We start from the raw sequence: 23862 nt of genomic DNA, 5'->3' as shown, positions 1-23862 counted from the left end.
GAGGTCATAAATTTCACATACAACAAATTTCATCATCAAGACGTATATCTACCTGCCCAATCATTTACATAACAAGCTAATAAATGCTTGTCACTGAAAAGCTGACACCACACCACCAATAAATCTCCTTTCTTCATTGCTTTTCATGTAGAGCATTAGTAAATGCTTGAACTTTAAAATAGAAAGTACACCATATGTAGCGGCTTAAAGTTCAAAAGGTCATTCAATACTACACAACCGGCTTTTCTTCTGTTATCTGTTATTACACCACTGGCAGTAGTTTGATAACTTTCGAAAATGCTGTCATTCGATATTTTAGTTTTATGGATCTAGTGTTTCTGTCCTGAATTTCCTGTTCTGTTTCCTTGTGGAAATGTTAGAGGTAAAGTACTAAATGCATCCTCCACTAACTCACATTGTGGAAATGTTTAAGGTAAAAGGACTTTATGAATACATCTTCTACTAACTCAAATTGCTATTTCTCCATTTTTTGTTTTCATAGGCTGTTTTTAAATTAAAACCATATCTCACATGTACATTCACACTGACTTAATTTAATTACACAATGTGACATCCACATTTAGCCTGTTCACCCCTAATCTCCTGTAACAGGTCCACAATTACCATTGAAAACAATGTGTCTGGGCCAAACCATGGTGGCAAAAGGGTTAAGGTCCACTATGGTTGACCTTTGACATAAATGTGTCTCAGCATTTGAAATGAAAGCCTGATCCCTGAAGTAGTCACACTTCCCATTTCATTTGTTTCTGATGTTTTCTACGACCAGAGTGCGTAGATCCAGTTGAACATACAGTGCGGGGATAAAATGTGAAGAATGAACGCAATGAATCAGACTTACACTTGGACTGATTACTAATTGACCAGTGTTTAATATTTGGATAAATACAATGTTCAGATTTCCATGAATAGCCTATACTGGTTCATCTCTTACGACTTGAACTTTGAGAAGACATACACAAATCATGACTTACCTTGTTGTTTTTATTTTTTGTATTGTAACCAAAGAACCATCCTTCTGTAATGTTAAAAATGCACAAAAAAGTGAATTCTTTTGAGACTGCAGATGCCATTACTTCAGATGAACACATTCATTAAATAACAGATACATGTTGTGTTTGTAGTATTTCTGATGTTTTCTGAGACATGTTCATTGAAAATAGTTCGATGATTTACCAAAGAGTAAAGAGTAGGAAAGATTACGGCACTATACTACAGAAACAATGTCACTTCTTTGTTTATGAGCTAGGTCTAAAATATCAATAAACTTCATACATGTATCAAATATGAGGAAATTGTCACCATCACACTTCTTGACCAAAAGATCTGTCATTCAATAATGCAAGATATGAGAATGCCCCAGTAAGAAGTGAATATTGTAATGTACTAGCATGGATCATAGCAGAATGAGTTGACAATGTTCAATATTTCAATTTCCTTGATATCATCACAGTCCTTCTAGCATTGTGGATATATGTTGTATATTTGCACACTGCAAATTGTTTAAGCCCTGCCTCTAAAATCTCCATATAATCATAGACATTACTGTCTCTTATATGACATATGTGTATTTACATACAACTATCTTTTCCTCTGTTGTCTATTTGTGCATGGCTTCAAGTGGAGTACCGGTACTGATGACCTTACAAGGTAAACTACTGTCTTATATAAAACACATTATTTCTATGTAACTTGGCTGGAAGGACATTTACAGTAGCCGTACAGATGTTGTACGCACACCAATCTGTCCACTCTCTTACTACTGCTGTCTTTCATTGAAATCAGGTGTTAATCTTTTTGCAGGTTTAATTCAACATCTTTTTACTTGGCAGTTTTTGCCATCAACGTTTGATGCTGTGAGTCACAACCAATTATTGTCAGTCTAATTAAATGACTTGCTACACCTAGAATGGGGCCTTGCATGACACATTGCATCTAACTGGATGCTCATAATGTCGTGTCACAAGCTTGTCATGCACATCTGACCAGAAGCCACTGGTTCCAATTTCAGATTTCACAAGTTATGTTTGAGCCACTGGCTTACAATAAAGTGGGTTACTTAGTCATACCCTGCCTCAGCAATTTCCAGTTTAAAGGCAAATAAAATAAAATAAAACATTCACTTTTACCTTCATTTTGTTCTAGAACATGGACAGTGTCCCCAACAGATAACCGTAGATAATGGGTGCGCTCTTCCCAAAAATTATAAAGCACTGCAGAGAAAGGAACAAAACATGTTACAGACTGAAAGCAAGAAATTATCAAGATTTATAAAGACCACTTACTATACACTTTACAAAAGAAATTTATATTGTTTATGTCTGTGGAGATAAACTATGATATGTCATGGTAACTATGATATGTCATGGAATTCTCTTTCTTGACATTCAAAACTGTGCATTAGAAGGGAATAAGAGATCCAATAAGTCCTCTTTAATACTCAAGTTTCGAAACTCTGAGAAAACATGTAATGCTGAAACCTTGCTTCACATACAGTACACTGAACTCTGCTGTGATCAAACACATGATCACATTTATGATTTTCAAGTCCAATACATCATGTTATTTCAATTTTTTACTATCAAATCATGACCTTTTGACCGAACTTTGTGTCATTACCTTCGTTTAACCTTTAACCCTTACCCTGCCATGTTCAAACAGTATTGTATGTCAACATCAGGTCAAGTTTGTTAAAACCAGTGAGGCATAACAGGACCCAATGATGCATTACAACAATACCATGAATATTTGAAGACCTTGAATATCTAGACACAGTAAACAAGATTTTTACCAACCAAACCCACTACAATACATCAAACTAAGTGGGCAAAACCACATATCAATATAGCCTAATACCATGTATTATTGACGCCTTGCTCAGATGGGGAAGTGATACAATCTGGCAGTATTATTAGAGACTTTGATCCAACACAATATATGGGCAATATACATTTGTTATTTGGATTTACTTGATAGGATATGGGTGTGGTCATCAAGTTTACCTTTTTCATGATAATACATGTATATACAGCATTCAAATGTAACCATGAACTGACAGACTACAAACTAGTGTGTAAAACGAACACTCTACATCAAGGTGTGACTCATGCTTCTATACACGTAATTCAAGTTTCGCAGTCATAGAAATGACTGTCGTCAGTCAGGAAAACCTCTATACACATTTGTACACATTTAGCACTCTGACAAAGATCAGCTGTGATTACATATGTATCAATATTTTTTTTAATAATAAAATTTCACTAGAAAAGCCCCATTTTGACATACAAAGCATATCATTCTGTGTAGAAATCACTGATTTACTGTAATATGGCGTGAACTTTGTGCTTGCTTGGTGATTTTCACATACATGTGTATGGTACAATCGCAAAGCCTCTTCATGGTCAAAATATTTGATTATGAAACGATGATAAAATATTCTGTACAGAGTATGCATGACAATAAATGATTCTCTCAAAATATAAAGCATGAAATGTACACGATCATGCATTCAACTCATGTTGTGCTATGTCTTCTATTCTAACGTTAAACCCTAAATGACATACAACGGGTACTTGACAGTGGAAGGTGTACATGAGTTATTAATTGTGTACCAGAGTTATAAACAAAATACAGGCCCTGTGAGGACAAGGGCTTACTGAGTGATGTATTGGACTGGCTTGGGGCTCATCTAATATGTCACTCACTGCACCCTGGTCCATACACATGATAAAGGGACATGTTTTGTGATTAACAGGAAACCGTACATCTATTCTCTAGAATGTAGATGTATCATACCTTTACTTCCTATATTGGAAACCAAATATCAATTATCACGGCACCAACAACTGGAATTATTCTTACCCCTATATGTACATGTACATGTATATGTAGTAGTACACTGTATGTCACAAGCATTTGGCTAGTGGCTATGTGACCTGTTGTACAACGTGCATTCATAATCACAAAAGTATATTTATAAGCATATCAAGCTGGCAGTTATTATTAAATACATGTACTGTACCACCTCTTACATTCACCATAGAACATCAATTGAGAGAGATGCCAAGCATAGTTTTGCAATTTGAACAAAGATTTCATTCATTATCAATCATATTGATCATGATGAGACCCTTCAAATGACAAAACACACTGCGGAGTCATCGTCGAATCAGAGCCATTGGAATTTTGACATTGAAAACATTCTGTGATAATTCATTTCAGCATGACTGTAATCTGTATAACAAAGATGTATCAATACACAATAGTTCTAGGTCCTAGGAGTCTGATTTGGCAAAGACATACATGATGTAAGATCAGTTCACTTTTAAAACTAAGGTACATGTACAGAGTGTATCTACACAATTATGAAGACTATCATACACTGCCTTGATGTTATATGAGGGTTCTATAATATTAGATGTGTATGTCTACACATGTAGTCATTTTTCCATGAAATATTTCTTTGAGCAATGTACACATTTCTCAAAGCCAAAAACAAATCTTTCACTGACATTGAGAATAAAATCTCTATGTCAATTTGTAAAATTTCTGAACTTCAGTATCTATAGTGTGCTCTGTTGACTGCTTTATCAATATTTCACAGGAAAAAAAAGTTGGTAGATGTTTCATTATGAAACATGTCTGTAACTTTCTCCTCATCACGGTCATGTACAGACATCATATGGTGTAATGTAAGTGCAGACAGACTAGCACGTTGATTGAGGCTTTCCTTCAATTTTTTAGCATGGTACCAGTGTAGAGACTTTGATGCCTTGAGAAGCAAGGTGAAGGACAGTCAGGCTATGTATACATGTACATGTTTTCATGAATGTAAATGTATTCTGATATTTGCAAAGATACAGTTACCCACGACTGCACACACAATGGGGCAAACGACAGGACATGTCATCAATTTTTACAGATACGTTAAAATCAGAAAATTTGTGCCTTAAAATGCAATATACATATAGTAATTCATGGATATGGCAGTTCCTGAATGTGAGAAATTCACTACACTTGAATATACATGTATTCATGTGTTCTACAAGATTATATTAGTCACTGCTTAAAAGTAAAACTTTAGATTATTAAGGGTACAATACATAAACACAATCACACATAACATTACATTAGCCACAATAATACATTTGAAAAATCAAAGAAGCATGTATTATTGTTACATGTACTTGTTGTCTGTAATCAAATGAATACACAAAAATATTGATTGCTCATTGCAATAACCAAGTTACTGACATCTAATTTGCCAAAAAGAACACTGCAAACTTCTAATCATCTTATTGGATGGAGAACTACTGGACAATGGCAACATGTTACTAAGGGTGGAGAACTAAAGAACACTTTCAACATGTTGTAGTATTCTTCATAATTTGCTGTATGATGGGAATGTCAATGTTGTATCTTTGCATAATGTGAAATGACAATTGACATGTAAAACTTCACATCTTACATGTATTCAGTGCATCATAATCTAGAATGTACTCACGGCTACACATCACACATGCAATGACCTTTAACCTTTCCCACAATTCTCCCATCAGAGACCTGCATTTAAAATCTTTCGGTCACAACTACATGGAGCTTATCTCTCTGAATATCAATTGTCAATGAGACATACGTACTGACATCACCCAGGGTGACCAAAAGCTGAACAGCTCTTTGCATTTTGATAATAAAGTTTGAGATATTATCACAGGCCATATTCATGTTACATGTACATGTACAGGAAATGAAATGGCATGTAGATAAAGTATGTATTTTGTAGACTTGCCAATTCATACCTCATTCTTACTCCAAACCTACTTGTATACGTACATGTGTATGGATGGTTACCACCACACCACTATAGATTTAGCAGTTGAGCAAACAGAAATGTATTTTTCATAGATTATCTTGACAAAAATATCTGAAGTGAGTAACGTTATGTTACATGTAGTTATATAAAACCAGAAAATTCTTACAATAATTTAATGACACTGAAATTAATGCAAACTTACAGAAAGTAGCAATTACATGACATTGTATAGCATTAAAACACACATTTAATACTATTTTCTACAAATTTATTCACATCATGATTATATATTATTGTTGGCTTTACCTACAGCAAAAAACAGGATGGTTGGACAGTCTCATATACATTACGTTTACTTTTTTGTATGTGTCACACAAGTTTTGTAGATAACATTGTAGATAAAAAAAACCGACTCATTTGTGTGTCTGGATAGAGCACACAAGGGAATTGCTAAATTACTAAGCTACTGCAGTGAACTGCAATAAAACTGCTCACACTAATTAGTTTCAGCTGTACCCAGCTTGCAAAGTCGACAACATTGTATGTCCCATGCAGACAGTTTGTCTGGAGAAGTTGAAATAAACAAGATTTGTACATGGACCAGTGCACAGTAAAATGTTACATTGTATCTTAATCTTGAACACAGGGTGCCAATCGTAAACTTCTATATACAACCCCAGACAGAGCTAGTTTTGCCTTTGGACGAGCAGAATTTTTTGTCTGTATCAAGTAACCTTGGTCAACACTAAAGTGGCCACGGGTGAAACAGAAACTGCCCAGTTATAACACACTACACGCCAATCTGCCAGCTGGCTACAGCTGAAACTAATTAGTGTAAGCAGTTTTATTGCAGTTCACTGCAGTAGCTTAGTAATTTAGCAATTCCCTTGTGTATTCTATCCAGACACTCAAATGAGTCGGTTCTTTTTATCTTCAATGTTATCTACAAAACTTGTGTGCCACGTACAAAAAAGTAAACGTAATGTATATGAGACTGTTCAACCATCCTGTTTTTTGCTGTAATGTTATATGCAACATTGGCTTACAAGTTACCACATGTACATGTACATGTATGTACAACATTGGCTTACCAGTTATGTGCAACACTGGCTCACCAGTTACCAGTATGTCTAACATTGGCTTTAGCAGTTATGTGCAACACTGGCTTACCAGTTACCACATGTATGTACAACATTGGCTTACCAGTTATGTGCAACACTGGCTCACCAGTTAGCGGTATGTCTAACATTGGCTTACCAGTTATGTGCAACACTGGCTCACCAGTTACCGGTATGTCTAACATTGGCTTTAGCAGTTATGTGCAACACTGGCTTACCAATTACATGTACATGTATGTGCAACACTGGTTTACTGTGGATGTCATAGAACACAAATTTTACAAGAATTACACTCGATGGTACTGCAAATGGTATTGCAATGTTTGTAAAACAGCTGAATTCATTTCAAATTTTGCCAAATAGCAACTCAAAAATTTTAATTTTTTGTGGATAATTTTTTTCACAACCTTAAATATATGTCAATGTATCATTTGTTAATTATGACAAGAATGTTATTAATACATGTATATTCAGTGAAGATTTCTGAGCTTGCTAATGAAGCAGAATATGCACTGCTAACAATTGAATATGATGGCAAACATGTATACAGCATGTATTTACTCAGTAAAAATTGCATGGATTGTTATGTATTGTTTATACATGCATGTCATTCTTGTATTGACTGAATCAACCTCAATAGGATGACATAATGTCATTTCTGGAAAAGAACCCACATTGATAATGAGTCACGTCCCAAGAAGTCCTGAACTTTTTGATGATATATTACTTTTAATCACTTTCTTGCAAAATTAAATTTTGTTAAACACCTGCCTCCAACAAATTCAAACATTACATAAGAAATTTCAACAGTAAGCTGAACAAAGACACCACTTATATATACAATTATATACGTGTATTGCATGGATGGTGAATTCATTTATAGAACAGTGTAAAAGTAGTTTGAGGTTCAAGTTCATTGTGTATCAATTGATGCTCTCTTTATACTGACAATAACCTACGTGTATCACTGCAAGGTAGTATGTGTTCTGTAGACACCAGCAGAAAAAGAGGACATACATGTATCTAGTAATGATCATCTGCAGAAAAGTTTTTCGTCATTTATGAATGAAACCTGACCTAAGTCAAAAGACAAGAGGAAAATAATCACTTTCTGAATCTGCTGGATATAAAATATATCTAAATTACAGCAGAAAATACAGGTATAATTGCTAATTTACATTTTGCAATTACGTACATACTATTACCACTATAATACTACACTGAGAATTCATGGTTATTTTCTGGTTAAAAACACTCACGTTATCTCTACATGTAACTTTTTCAAATACTTCAAACTTTCAATTAAATGCAACATTTCTGAAAACAAATATTTCCTTAATTTGCTGATATTTCAAATTCAAAAGTGTTACCATCCCTGCATTATCTCTATGGGGAAACGAAACTTTTTTGATTTTTGAAAAATTAAGAGGGTGAAAATTTTTCTAACTTGAAAAGCTTTAGAGTGAGCTCTCAAGCAGTAGACCAAAAAGGTGATGAAAAGTTTTGAGAATCAGAATATCTGCCACCAAGGCCCATTCTAGCTTAATAAGTTGACATAATGTCTGAAATGAGTTTCCTTCACATGTACATTACATGTGTGTTGTACATGCACAACTCTCTAATGGTATCACAAACATTACAACACATCAAATTTGTTTGTTCAAATGCTCAAAATAATTGTGGGAGGACTATTTTATACAAAAGTGCATTACTGCATCTTCATTACTTTGAAAAAAATCAGTCCATTGTCCAGTATTTATGAACAGCAGATAGATTCTTATACATATAGGAATGGAAGTTATTGTCATTATCTATTTGACATACATGTACTTGTTCTGTAAAAACTGTCTGCTTTGTAAAATTGACATCTATTCAAATTCTATCGCAATATATCGGAACAAAACCTTGTGTGTACACCATCTAGGGTATATTTTGGTCATTGAAAAACATCAATAATACAAATATTCTACACAAACCACAGAAATAGACAAGTATTTCTCCCCGTTTTCTGAGATATAATCTTATGGTAGATTTCGACCTGTATAAAATGGCTGTGTCTTCCTGTATACGCTAACAACCTGTTGTACACAACTGTTGTACAATTACAGACGATCATAGATTGCTGTTAGAATGATCTGTATCTGTAAATATTAGTTACAGCATGACAGTATATTTATACAGTGCAGTGTAGCTTATCATTAATTAATTACTAGTAAAGTCTATCAAAACAATTTTGAAATTCAATTTTACTAAGGATGATTGATATTTGGTAGTAAATAGAACTAAGGGTACATACAATCTGATTAATCTTCAATATTGATGACTGTTGGATAGTCTTTATAAAATAAAATGCAACACAAGTTTTTATAATCCACGGAATGCAGGAAGTAGAAATATGGAGACAGTTCACTTTGATTTCACGATGTGATCTTTCGACTTACTGTACACATAAACATACATGTATAACAAGGCACACATTGATGGAATACAAGTACCGATATACATGTATGTATGTGACCTGAACATGTATGTCATATCTGTATACTTGCAACAAAATGCTAAGAATGATGCTGATGAGGGTGCCATGTCATCATCGTACACCACACACACCTTCATAGCAACAGCTTTGCAACTTGATTTTTGCATAGGTCTACAGAGCGGCAATCATGCATGGGCTTGCGAGAATGGGTGTATGTACTATATACACTTCATGTGTGTGTGCATGCATTTGAATATACCAATATGTGTGTGCATCTGTCTCTCTATGCATTTCTAGTCTTCCTTGAGTAGAATTTTGACAAATTAACAAACTGTTGTCCTTGACCTACATGTATTGCCTGATTACAGAGTTCACAGACTCACTGTTATTGGCAGTCAGGTTTCTATTACTAGTAACATTGCATGTGAAGATTAATTTAGAGGCAGCCTTGAACCCTGTGAGATTTAACCTTGTTTTGGCAAACTGAAACCTAGAGACAAAGCATTAAATGCAATATAGTATCCTGTTCAACTGTACAATGCAAACATGGTATTACATGTCTGTCTGTGGTATCTGTGTCTAGGTTTCACCATAGATATTCTACCAGAGCAAATCAATCAATGATTTCACTCTTTCCAAATGCAAACTTTGACTATTTTTGTTTTGTGTACAGATATTCTAGCCCACCATACACAGTCACTCTACATGTACATGTACCACTAGCAAAGGGTGAAACTTCATTGTAACACTGAAATAAACTACCGATGAAACTGACTGTCATAGAATAGAAATCATTTGTTTGTAATAATTTTTACATCTCTTTAAGACCTGTGCATGTGTTTTTCATCCTTCTTTGGTGCCTGCAACTTCAATGAAATCTTCACTGTAGTATATCCCTGCACATGGCTAATATCATAACCAAAATATCTTACCATATACAGTGTATACCATATCAGCAAAATTACATGTAAAACACCATGTGCAGTTTTCCCTTATAATACCCTACAATGGTAGAAAAGATTGTTTGTGCAGTTGTACCTTTCTCTAAGATGCTTGTAAAGAAGAGGAAGTAGTCTGCAGTCAGTAAAAATAACTGTTACAGTACAAGTACCTGTCATATATCATGGGCTTTATAGCATTTAGAGGGAAATACATGACATCAATTGCAAAATGTCCCGACATGAAACCAGTATGTTTTTTCTCGGCTTTAATTTCAGTGACAAGACCACTGAGATAAACAGTCCCTGTTGATTTGACAGATGTGTACACAGTGGCTTGACAGTACAATAGGATCATAGATGACAGGGGAAACCAGTGTGATCAAACACTGTGTCACAGACTAACTGACTATTTCCGCATACTGCATGTCAACTGTCACATCACAGGTCACACAGACATTGTGTCATAGACTAACTGACTATTTCCGCATACTGCACATCAACTGTCATATGATTTAAGACTTCTTGGTTGAGTTTTCCACAAGAATATTAACAGTTATGCAAGATTATCTTAGAATTTGCCAGTGATTGAAAAAATCACATTAATAGAATAATACTGACATACTAATAATACAAGACACAGTTTGTACTCTCAACAAACATTTAAAATGCCACACAGTACATAACTATACAGCAGTTAGGACAATATCAAAATTGCATGTACAAAACATGCTGTTAGTGTACTGCAATTCATGCTGAAAACCAAGCATTTGTTCACTGCTGTAATTCTGATAGCTAATCAATAATTTATAATTTATGGATTAATTTTACTGGCAACCATTGTTTAAAACTTCTGTTTTATGTAGTCAAAGTACTAATTGAAGTCAAATTACCTGCAACAATTCAAGGACTATTTTCCTGGCCCTGAAAGTAGATTTACTAGCAAAGTACAGCTGAAAAGGTTAAATAAACTTCAAATTTTCTAATTCTGTCTCTGAGCACTTCCATTTCGTTTCACCTGTAGACAATGCGGAACAATGTACACCCTAAAAAATAGTCTAATGTTGTCAACTTGTGTACATGCAAAATTGCGTGTACTGGTGTCATGAGTTCCTATATCTACATATACATGTAAGACATTGGCTGCCAGTGACTGGCCTTGGTGAATTCAACTTTTCAGTAAGCAGTATTATCCTAAGAGGCACTTTCATTTTCTTTAACCCTTTTCCTGCCAGACAGTATCACTTCCCCAACAGCCAAGTCAGTAAAAAGCGGTATTGAGTCAAAACCTGACATATTTTCACCCACTTGGCTTGGTCTGTTATGGCATCTTTAGTCCAAAAATATCAACTTTACAGTATCTATGTTTTCAACAGCTTTCAAATGTACAGTATTATGTGAAAATACACCATATGGAATATGTTGTGTTTCGTTAATTTTAACCATCTTGATCTAATGGTGAAATATGGACTTGGCAGGATAAGGGTTAAACTTTCACATAGACCAAGAACAATAATGTTGAAAAACAACTTCAAAAAGAGGTGTCACCATGCAATATCTCAAAATAAAATAACAAGATATTTCCTTTCTGTACAAAAAGAACCTATTGTGAAAGAAATGCTTCCCTCTGCAATTTTTTTATCATTTTGGATAGAGATTTCATTGTGTCTTCACTACTTACTTACATGTAGTCAATCTGAACTTCATTAGTCAAAGAATATTTAAGAACTAGTCGCTTGAAGGAAATAGCAATGCTTCATTCTTAATCAGCTCCCTACATGTAAATGTACATTGTACATGTGTATGTACTGTACATGTTTAAGGGCATAACTTTTCACAAAACACTACATACTGTACACAATCAAAGGGTATGGCATATTTCTATGTGATATTTGCTGTACATGTACATGTACGTCAAAAATTAAACTACGAGCACTACTTTTTCTCATCATTTTTCTTGTCTACTCACATATGCAATACAATTCAATTATAAAAATAACAATATTATTGCCTTGAGTACTAGCTAAATTTAAATACAATTTGAATATAGAGGGTATGGTACATACAGTGTACACATGTATTTGTACTGTTGAATGCATTTTGAACCGAGTGTTGTATCATTTGCATACCAAACAATCCTGTTTGCCAATCTTTGTAATTTCAAAATCAGGTTTTATGACAGAGTCTATGTCACATTTTCGACCCATATTTGTCAAATCAAGTATGTTGAATGCATCTGTGTTGATCTGTACACCATATGGCCTGGAAATCACCTTGAAACATGTCTGTATTTTTTGAGGTCTTAAAATACACAGCTTCAAACACAGTGTTCCTTCATTAAGAGGCGGGACCACATTCTGAGAAATCTCTTTACAATAAAACCTTAAAATAATAACCTTGCAACACTTGGATGTTCACAATTCAGTTTTCTCCACATGACATCTCTTAAAATCCATGGTAACAAGACATCTCCTGAAATTCATGGTTATGTGACCTTCTTGTACCACACATTGATATAAATTACTGACAAAACTAACTTGCAGTCATATTTCTGATTTTACCAAGTATAAAGTTATCCTTAAAATGATCATCAGATAATATTTAACAACTCAATACTTTTGGACAAGTGTTCAAGTTGAAAATTTCATTAGACTGATCATCCAATAAGGTTTAAGATGAGCCCCATGGTTGAGGGACAATGGATGTAACTTTTGACCTGCTTCTGATCCTTTGTCTCAGATGAATACATTGTTGAAAGAATAAATATCGGCAAAATTTATCTTTTTTCATAGAATTGTTGGAGTGAACACTCGGTGATATGAGATAATACAAAACTACATCACATGCACAGGCGTACGGAATGTTTCCTAGATCGTCGTCGGATGGGAAGTGACTGACACTGTACTGTGAGGCCGAAGGCCGAACCTCGGTACTGTATAAGAATACAAGGTATGTCACGGAAAAATCGACCGGTGGCCCAAAACAAACGAAATAAAGCATCTACCTCAAAAAAATTACATCGACCGGTCGGAATACCTTCAAACTTTCAAATCTTTACTCTGGTTACAGAATTCTTTCAAATCTGCCAGTAATGGGCGATAATTGACTGTCCGGCGAATACTCGCACTTGCATTGCCACTCCGCCATTTTGAATAGCTGTTTTACTCCCAAAAGCCTTTGCGAGTGGACTAGTGACCCCGTAAAGAGTTTGTTTACAATGTCAGATGGCGGATTTGAACATCACGCTGCCGAGGCGATGGTTTGCGTTGATTGCCTTGTTGCCAGATAGCTGAAGTTGTATTCACTGACAGTATGAAATTTACCTAACGGTAACGGTTGAATTTAGCGGTTGTGGGGTCACGGGGTCACTCGTCCACTTGCAAAGGCTTTGGGAGTAAAACAGCTATTCAAAATGGCGGAGTGGCAATGCAAGTGCGAGTATTTGCCGGACAGTCAATTATCGCCCATAACTGGCAGATTTGAAAGAATTCTGTAACCAGAGTAAAGATTTGAAAGTTTGAAGGTATTTCCGACCGGTCGATGTAATTTTTTTGAGGTAGATGCTTTATTTCGTTTGTTTTGGGCCACCGGTCGATTTTTCCGTGACATACCTTGTATTCTTATACAGTACCGAGGTTCGGCCTTCGGCCTCACAGTACAGTGTCAGTCACTTCCCATCCGACGACGATCTAGGAACATTCCGTACGCCTGTGATCACATGTATCATACATGTGTATCATACATTGTATGCATTAAACATAGGGCCAAAGTCCCTGAAGCTACTATAGACATGGATAAAAATTAAGTATTTCCCCTGACTGTATGAAATTATCTCACTAAGGTCATCCTAGGGACATGTAAACCAAATATTAAAGCTGTCTGACCAGCGGTTTTGAAAAAACAAGCGACTCAACAGTTGACAGAGCTCTGCTGTGTTATGAAGAGAATAACCTTTTGTGACACATGTATTGATGAAGAAGGTGGATATCTTTGATAGCTCATTCAGGATGGCCTGACCAAAATGGAAAAAAATTCCGTAAAAATACAGATTTGCATATTTCATCAGACTATATTAGTCTATAATAGCAAATAAACGAGAGTTAATTACATTCTAATTAAAGTAAACAAGACTTGCTTTAATCAAGATTTACGTCATAATAAAACAGCATATCTGTCAGGTTATAGAGAATCTTCAGCTGGTTATCTATATTTGTATTTTCATCATATTAACCAAGCACATTTTAACTTTCAAATTAACATTGTAAGTAAGTTCTGTTGAATAAGTTGAAGACTGTACGTACTCAGAGAAAGCACACTGAAGAGACAAATGTTTGTAAGTTAATAAGTTCAAGGTCATCAAAAGCATTATAAGGAGTCATGTTACACTTTCATTGCACTGTTTACACAGATTGCATAATTGCTATAAATAGCACATGAGGAATCTTACAGCCCAGCTTTACCATAAAAACCCTATCACTTTGACCACTCTTTTAATTGACCACTCTATTTTTTTCCTCAAAAAGTAATCTTGTTTTATCCTTACCAAGTCAACCATAAATGGAAATTAGAACTTTCTCTATCTCTATTTATTTGACCACCCTATCATGACAAACTATTATGAGCAATTTCTTTTAGATAACATACAGGGCACAATAAATGACGGTTCAGAATATGTCAAAGTTGGGATTCAGGAAAGTTGCCTTTACATGTTTTAATACTCCAGATGGTAAGCATTTCACTATGAACTGTCAAAAAAAGTTGAAAGTTCTGATAATTCCACACTAAAATTACTTTGGCTTTGATGATTTCCTAATTAATTCAATTATTTAAAATCATATTAATTATTTTTTTCTGGGTGATTGATAGGGTTTTACAGTACAAGAATTACATACAATGTAAGTCAAATTTTGACCAAAAATGACAAAAAAATTCCTTAAAAATACACATTTGCATATTTCATCACAATTTGAACAAATCTAAGATGGGTTATCCCTAGGGACCTGTATACCAAATAACAAAGCTGTCTGACCAGCGGTTATGAAGAAGAAGATTTTTTACCAAAAACACCTTTTTTGGCATTAATTTGCCTATTTTCAACAATATCAAAAAATTAAAAAAAATAGTTTCTCAAAATCATATTTTCATCTACACAACAAATATCAAATCAGTAAGTACTGCGGTTCTCAAGATATTTGAGTGGACAGACGCCTCACAAACGGACATACATACATACATACATACAGACTGACGACGTACGCCGGACGGATACCCATCCCAATAGCTTCTATAGACTAAAGTCTATAGTAGCTAAAAACTGTTAACACAAATGTCAGTCCAGCATCTTTTTGTTTAAAGGTAGAGTGTGTCTTAGGGACAGATATTCAGACCCCCAAACTTTTTAAATTCTCTTCTGATCTACCACTCATGGAGGCTCATTTTTGAAGCCTTTTGAGTGAGAAAAGTTTTCACCCCCTTAATTTTTCGAAAATCAAGGGATGGTGGCCATTTTAAATTTCAAACATCGGTAAATCTTGGTTAATTTATTTCACTAGTACCAAACTTTGCGTGGCCACCCCAAAATGGTTAAATATTCTTTGAGAAAAGTTTGAGCAAAAGTTAGGTCTTTCACTTTGGAGGCACATACAACCTAAAATGAATAAGCGCACAGCAACTACAATGTACTGTAGTCACTAAGTGGGTTACTATATACAGAAATACTGGAGCAGCATATCTGAAAAAAGTCATCGTTGATGACACAGTCCCCACTTGTTAATGGGTGCTTTGATTACAGGTCCTCAGAGAGGATAGAGTCCTCTCATTAGGTCTGTGATAAAAATACTTTTGAATAAATTCGCTTGATACATGTCTGAGTTGCAGTTCAGGAGATGAAAAAATCGTAATAAAATGGCCACATGGTGGCCATATTGGATCGAATCACAAAACAAATCAATGTGCATATGTATGACATAGGTCAATGTCCTTGTACCAATTTTGAATAAAATTGGTTGAGATATGCCTGAGTTATGGCTCTGTACATGAAACAATCGTAACAAAATGGCCGCCTGGCGGCCATATTGGATCGTATCACAAACAAATTGATGTGCATAGCTATGACATTGGTCAATGTCCTTGTACCAACTTTGAATAAAATCTGTAGAAACATGCCTGAGTTATGGCTCTGTACATGAAAAAATCGTGATATTGGATCGTATCACAAAACAAATTGACGTGCATATGTATGACTAGGTCATGTCCTTGTACCAATTTTGAATGAAATTGGTTGAGATATGCCTGAGTTATGGCTCTGTACATGAAACAATCGTAACAAAATGGCCGCCTGGCGGCCATATTGGATTGTATCACAAAACAAATTGATGTGCATAGCTATGACATTGGTCAATATCCTTGTACCAACTTTGAATAAAATCTGTAGAAACTGCCTGAGTTATGGCTCTGTACATGAAAAAATCGTAATAAAATGGCCGCCTGGCGGCCATATTGGATCGTATCACAAAACAAATTGACGTGCATATGTATGACATAGGTCAATGTCCTTGTACCAATTTTGAATGAAATTGGTTGAGATATGCCTGAGTTATGGCTCTGTACATGAAAAAATCGTAACAAAATGGCCGCACGGCGCCCATATTGGATCGTATCACAAAAAGAATCGACGTGCATATCTATGACACTGGTCAATGTCCTTGTACCAACTTTGAATAAAATCAGTTGAAACATGCCTGAATTATGGCTCTGTACATGAAAAAATCGTAATAAAATGGCCGCCTGGCAGCCATATTGGATCGTATCACAAAACAAATCGACGTGCATCTGTATGACATATGAAGTAATCCTTGTACCAAGTTTGAATGAAATCGCTTCAGGCATCTCTGAGATATCTGCGTGAACGGACGGACGGACGGACGGACGGACGGACAGACGGACACCGCACGCACGCACGCACGCACACACGCACGCATGCACACACGCACGGACATGACCAAACCTATAAGTCCCCCCGGACGGTGTCCGTGGGGACTGGAAAAAATGTTTCAGATATTTCACTTAAATTGGCAAACTGGACTTTGCAGAGTTAGCAAATTGCAGATTTCACCATAAATTGGAGGAGTAAAATTATGATCTGATTGATAAATCCCTATGGCCTGGCCAGCAAATATCAAAGGAACTGGACACTCTGATTGGAAGAACACTTTACTAAAAGATGAGAGAATCTTCCTAAAAATAGTCTTGTAGATTTCAGTATAATTTTAATAAATCTAAATGAGGTCACGCCTCACATCTCCATACCAAATGTTATGATTGAAGCCATTGGATCAGCTGTTTAGGAGATTTTTTGACCAAAAATGAGAGAAATATTCTAAAAAATACAATATTGCAGATTTTACCACACTGAACAAATTCCCTCTGCATGCTGAATAGGGCTTGCATGCACAACTCACCTGCCTGCTGAATTAATTGTGTGACTCCGGCAGAAAACACCTTACGCAAATTACCAACAATTCTGAACTCAAAATCAACAAAATATTCACCAATGTTGATATGATCCTAGGATAAAATTTAATCATCTTTCCAATCATAATGACTATTTTAACATCAGATGCATATTTAGCTGGAATTCGGGGTAAAATCTCACTTGATAGTCCAATGGTCGACGGTCGCCCGCAAGTGAAGGTATTTCCAGTGAGTGGTCAGTCTCCATCATGTACAAAACTATGCAAGTCTCGATTACTGTCAAGACCGATTAACTTTTCTTCATCAACTATCACTTCACTATCACATATTGTTGTTGGGAAATCTTTGTGTCAAATTTTTACTAAAGTCCTTCTCTCAAATGGTGTTTCATTTGCGAGTCCAAAATGCATCGATGTCGGCCGTCGCCACGCGTACAGTTTGTTTACAATGGCGGACATTTTGAAAATGTTCCGTGCGATCGCATGGAAAAATCCAGAATATGACATCATCAAACCTCGCGACCTGTACATGTATATTATATATCAAAATCAAAAGACCAAATGAGAGAAATACGCCTAAAATACAATACTGCACATTTCATCATAATTCAAACAAACTGACTGAGGTCACCTCCAGGCATCTCCATGCTTAATAATAGAGCAATCAAACTAGTAGTGTTGGAGGTGCTGGATGAACATCGAAACCATCTATTTGAAAAGCTCTATGTCGATCACAGCAGAGCTGAAATCCAAAAGACGACAAGGATCTTCTGTAACTGATACTTGAAATAAGGAGGATGTTTGTAAATGATGTCTTCTAGAGAAATACAAAAATTTCTGGAAATATCACACCACACACTACATCAAACCGATATCTATACATGTAGATACAATCAGGAAACTGATTCAGTGTTTAAAACACTGATGATGTAAACTGTATGCCTGCAAATTTGTAATGCAAATATTTTGATATAATTTATTATGTTGTGGTTTGCAATACTGATATGGTGATAACATTTTGAGGCATTCTAGAGACCGATAAATCATGTTGGTATTATGTTTCAAATATCTACATTTACAGCTAAATATATTTTCAGTCAGTTTCTTCCATTTTGTTCATCTTGCATAGAACAAAGCACAATGCATTATTGTATGCTAATAGATTTTTGTTATGATTTAAATGGCATCCAATATTTGTGTTGTGATGACTGAAAGGAAACACTAGTATGCAATTCTCTTTCACTACTATGACTGCACAACATAGCTCATAGAGACACAGAAACTGTACATGATGTGTATCTACATCATATGTAGGGTATTATCTGCAAAACACACCTCATTGCACAAAACACTGGTGTTACATTTTTACACTATTTTGTTTGATGTATATGAAATGCCACCATTTCACATCATCAATACTAAATATTTGACCATGGATGCATACAGAATAATTATTTGTCCCAAATTGAATGAAAAAAGACAGATCAGTGTGCCAACTCTGGGTTGTTCTCTATCAATACTTGATGCCATCACAATGAAAACAACTGTGGTACCCCTTAGTTGACATTACCAAATACAGCAGGCCCTTAGCCTATTACTGCATAAACACTTGGATGGCATTTACCCCTAGATGACATTGCACAAACATTTGGGTGGCATACATGTACATGTATCCTGCAGTCGCCTTAGCTGGTATTGCATTAAACACTTTTAAGGCAGGTACATGTATATTGCAGTCCCCTGAGCTGATATTCAACAAACACTTGGATGGCATATACATTGTGTACCGGTACACACTGTGGTACCTCTGAACTTACTGACACTGTAAACATTTAGCATATCCTGCAGTCACATTTGCTGATTCTGCACAAACAAATGGATGGCATACACTGCTGCAGTCTCCCTAGCTGACATTGCACAAACACTTGGATGGCTTCAAGAAGGAATAATGCACTGCATGGCAAACACACAACATGTTGTTCAGATCATGCAGCAGCTATGGAATTTGCTGTGACAATAAATATACATGTATGTACATGATAACACTACAGGAAAGAAGAAAGATTAGGCCAAAGTTCCAGTCGTCTCACTCACAAACCTAACATAGTATAACCTAGCATGAGATTTGAATAGCTTTGGAGTACATCCATGTATGTATAGAATGAAATAAATGTGCACAGATCCTAGTCGACAGGTAATGTGCCAATGGAAAGTTAGAAATTAGTCAACACATATGTGAGTATGAGCAACCTATTCACTTTGAAATTTGATAAAATGTGGATAAAATGGCAGAGTATTTGGTTACAGTTGAAGTGTTGCTGACAGAAACTGAGAAACTGCAGTCACATTTCACTGTCACAGTGAGAACCGTAAAGGCAATGCATGCTTTGCACAAACCACAACAACTTTTTATTACCGTCTCCTGCACTGCTTTCTGATGAAATATTTTAAATGCACAAATCAGAATTACCTCCTTTGGGTTGTACATGGTCAATGCATTTTTTGACCGAAGTTCAGCATCATCAAGTGTTTTTCTGGCATCTATAATCACTTGTAAATTTTGAATGTTTTAAGAATGTTAAGTAGCCTTATTACAATAGCGTTCATTTTCTCCAATACAAACATGTTGCTTCCATTGATGCCAAAATTTGCCATACATGTAGATCTATACTCAGCCTTTGCCCCTCCCCTTCTGGTCCAAACAATGCACCTCCCATGGAACATACTCCTGAGATTTCTGCAGATCTCTCTAATAACAAAAATTCTTGAAATAATTCTAGAGACTGGTATAAAAAGACACTCTACATGTAAGTTCCAGATGATTATGACAAGGGCATAAGAATTAAGATGAAGTGGCACGACATGTACCATGATGTACCCTTGGAAGTAGTAGGGAGACCCTACTACTTCCATGATGTACCCTTGGAAGTAGTAGGGAGACCCTACTACTTCCATGTTGTACCCTTGGAGGTAGTAGGGAGACCCTACTACTTCCATGATGTACCCTTGGAAGTAGTAGGGAGACCCTGCTACTTCCATGATGTACCCTTGGGGGCAGTAGGGAGACCCTACTACTTCCATGATGTACCCTTGGAGGAATCATTACCTCATCTTCAATGTGGACATGTTATTCCCAACAGAATAAAGCAAAAGGTGTCATCCAAAATAATATCACTAACCCTTTAAAAAGAAAGGTAAGTTCCTATGTCGAAAATTTGGTCTATTTTTAGAGAAGCGTGGTGATCTTAGTTGAGACTACCTTTATATTGGAGACACTGCATGACGGCATGGGTACATCATGGAAGTAGTAGGTCTCCCTACTACCTCCAAGGGTACATCATGGAAGTAGTAGGTCTCCCTACTACCTCCAAGGGTACATCATGGAAGTAGTAGGTCTCCCTACTACCTCCAAGGTACATCATGGAAGTAGTAGGGTCTCCCTACTACCTCCAAGGGTACATCATGGAAGTAGTAGGGTCACCCTACTACCTCCAAGGGTACATCATGGAAGTAGTAGGGTCTCCCTACTACCTCCAAGGGTACATCATGGAAGTAGTAGGTCTCCCTACTACCTCCAAGGGTACATCATGGAAGTAGTAGGTCTCCCTACTACCTCCAAGGGTACATCATGGAAGTAGTAGGGTCACCCTACTACCTCCAAGGGTACATCATGGAAGTAGTAGGGTCTCCCTACTACCTCCAAGGGTACAACATGGAAGTAGTAGGGTCTCCCTACTACCTCCAAGGGTACATCACGGAAGTAGTAGGGTCACCCTATGTACCTCCAAGGGTACATTATGGAAGTAGTAGGGTCTCCCTACTACCTCCAAGGGTATCACGGAAGTAGTAGGATCTCCCTACTACCTCCAAGGGTACATCATGGAAGTAGTAGGGTCTCCCTACTACCTCCAAGGGTACATCATGGAAGTAGTAGGGTCTCCCTACTACCTCCAAGGGTACATCATGGAAGTAGTAGGGTCACCCTACTACCTCCAAGGGTACATCATGGAAGTAGTAGGGTCTCCCTACTACCTCCAAGGGTACAACATGGAAGTAGTAGGGTCTCCCTACTACCTCCAAGGGTACATCACAGAAGTAGTAGGGTCTCCCTACTACCTCCAAGGGTACAACATGGAAGTAGTAGGGTCTCCCTACTACCTCCAAGGGTACATCATGGAAGTAGTAGGGTCTCCCTACTACCTCCAAGGGTACATCACGGAAGTAGTAGGGTCACCCTACTACCTTCAAGGGTACATCACGGAAGTAGTAGGGTCTCCCTACTACCTCCAAGGGTACATCATGGAAGTAGTAGGTCTCCCTACTACCTCCAAGGGTACATCATGGAAGTAGTAGGGTCACCCTACTACCTCCAAGGGTACATCATGGAAGTAGTAGGGTCACCCTATTAGCTCCAAGGGTACATCATGGAAGTAGTAGGGTCACCCTACTACCATACTACATTAAAACTGATATTGGTCGTACATTTATGAGTAAGTTCCTGATCCGAACTTTTCCACATAAGAAAGTGAAATTCGATACAATCATCTTCCCTTATTACATGATGAGCTTAGTGTAAAACTCCAGTTTTATTTGCATAGATCAGATAAAATTTTAAGTGATATTCATTTTGTATTTGAAACTGACTGGTTCGGATTTTACAAATCTCTTAGCACAAGACACAAATAATTCATTATGGCACTATCAGACTAACAATCATGGATTCATAAATGACTACAGGACAGGATATGAGAAATGTTACATTCGATATCAAATTCAAAATTTCCCATGCAGCCTGCAGGATGCATTTAGACAAAAAATTGAAAAATGTCCCCTATACACGGTATGACAGACTCTGAAACATACATTCCCAGCCTACAACTCTCCTCCTATCAAAGTTATTTCACAGTTCACTGTTGTCTTCAGTCCTGAAGTCAACAAAGATCGCAATAATTCCATTGACAACTGACACAGTGATGAACAGACATGAAACAATGCCACTGTGTTTCCCTCCATAATGATGTCATTGGTGACCTAGATAATGTTTCGATGGTTTTTTTATCGTCTCATGTGGAAGGGTAGCCATAGCAACTGTTGTTTAGAAGTTTCAGATTCCAGTTCTGTCATTGTTACATGTGACAACCTGGACCTGATGGCTCTATCTCCGTGTGTATGTTAGTGCATATAATCTGCAACATTGTATTTATTCTGTGCTAATGGCATCGTTACATGTAACAATAATGATCACGGAAAAGAGCATAGATTGATATTGGACGTTTTGGGCGATGTATTCCGTTCCCGATGCATAGGGGAACTGCTTATACGGAATCGCAAAGAATCACACGTCAGGCGAGAAAAAAACCGAAGTGAACTTGTCGGGCGGGTTTCGGTCTTGTTATGAGTAAGCATTGCCTGAATCGAGCAATATGATACTGCACATCCAGTTCACTCTGAGCTCTGCCAGGCAAGTTGCGATGAGGCCTCGTTCGCTTGTGAAAGTGCTCCTGATCTGACACCGCATAAAAGCAGCCAGCGTATCACTTATTATCAAGAACTGAAATTTCCATAAATTTGTTTGTTGTTCTGAAGCCTTCCATTCAGATGAAAGAAATAAGAAACAGGAAGTGATCAATGTAGAATGAGGAAGTACCACAGCCTCGGAATCCCAGCGCACAAATGGAGAGTCCATGCACCCACCCTTCTTTGAAAAATTCGATCAGATCAACAGCTCTCTGAGTTATGCGATTAGACTGTACAAAATATCAATATTAACTTACCAACGCCAAACTTGGCGTCTGTGGAAGGGGCCCAACGAGTCATTTTCGGTCAAAATTTGCAAATTTCTTTCACGAAGTTGCTCTCGTTGTAATCCAGGCAGCCATGTTGAAGAAGATATAGCCACGTGACAGAAATTATCCAATCAGCAATTGCGAATAGGTCATGACTTGAGCTAATCTGTCAAAAGCGATCTGAACTGTTGAACTGCGAGACAATAGCCACATCCAGGTTGTAGTGAAAATTAAAAGAG

General features: G+C 36.6%; 1 protein-coding gene across 2 annotated transcripts in view; it reads right to left on the bottom strand.

The window, feature by feature from the left end:
- The window catches only part of LOC139119824 (dedicator of cytokinesis protein 1-like), a 114181-nt gene extending 90440 nt beyond the window's left edge, over positions 1–23741 (bottom strand). For both annotated transcript variants that reach the window (XM_070683733.1, XM_070683734.1), the window contains exons 1-3: positions 23612–23741; positions 2148–2231; positions 993–1036 (exon numbers count right to left, since the gene is read on the bottom strand). In XM_070683733.1, coding sequence (XP_070539834.1) covers positions 993–1036; positions 2148–2231; positions 23612–23654 — 171 coding nt within the window. In that variant the 5' untranslated portion in view covers positions 23655–23741. The remainder of the gene's footprint in view (positions 1–992; positions 1037–2147; positions 2232–23611) is intronic.
- Between the last annotated feature and the right edge of the window lie 121 nt (positions 23742–23862).

This window comes from Ptychodera flava, chromosome 20 (assembly GCF_041260155.1).
Source record: "Ptychodera flava strain L36383 chromosome 20, AS_Pfla_20210202, whole genome shotgun sequence".
NCBI classification, from domain to species: domain Eukaryota; kingdom Metazoa; phylum Hemichordata; class Enteropneusta; family Ptychoderidae; genus Ptychodera; species Ptychodera flava.
This window is presented reverse-complemented; position numbering and strand designations above follow the sequence as displayed.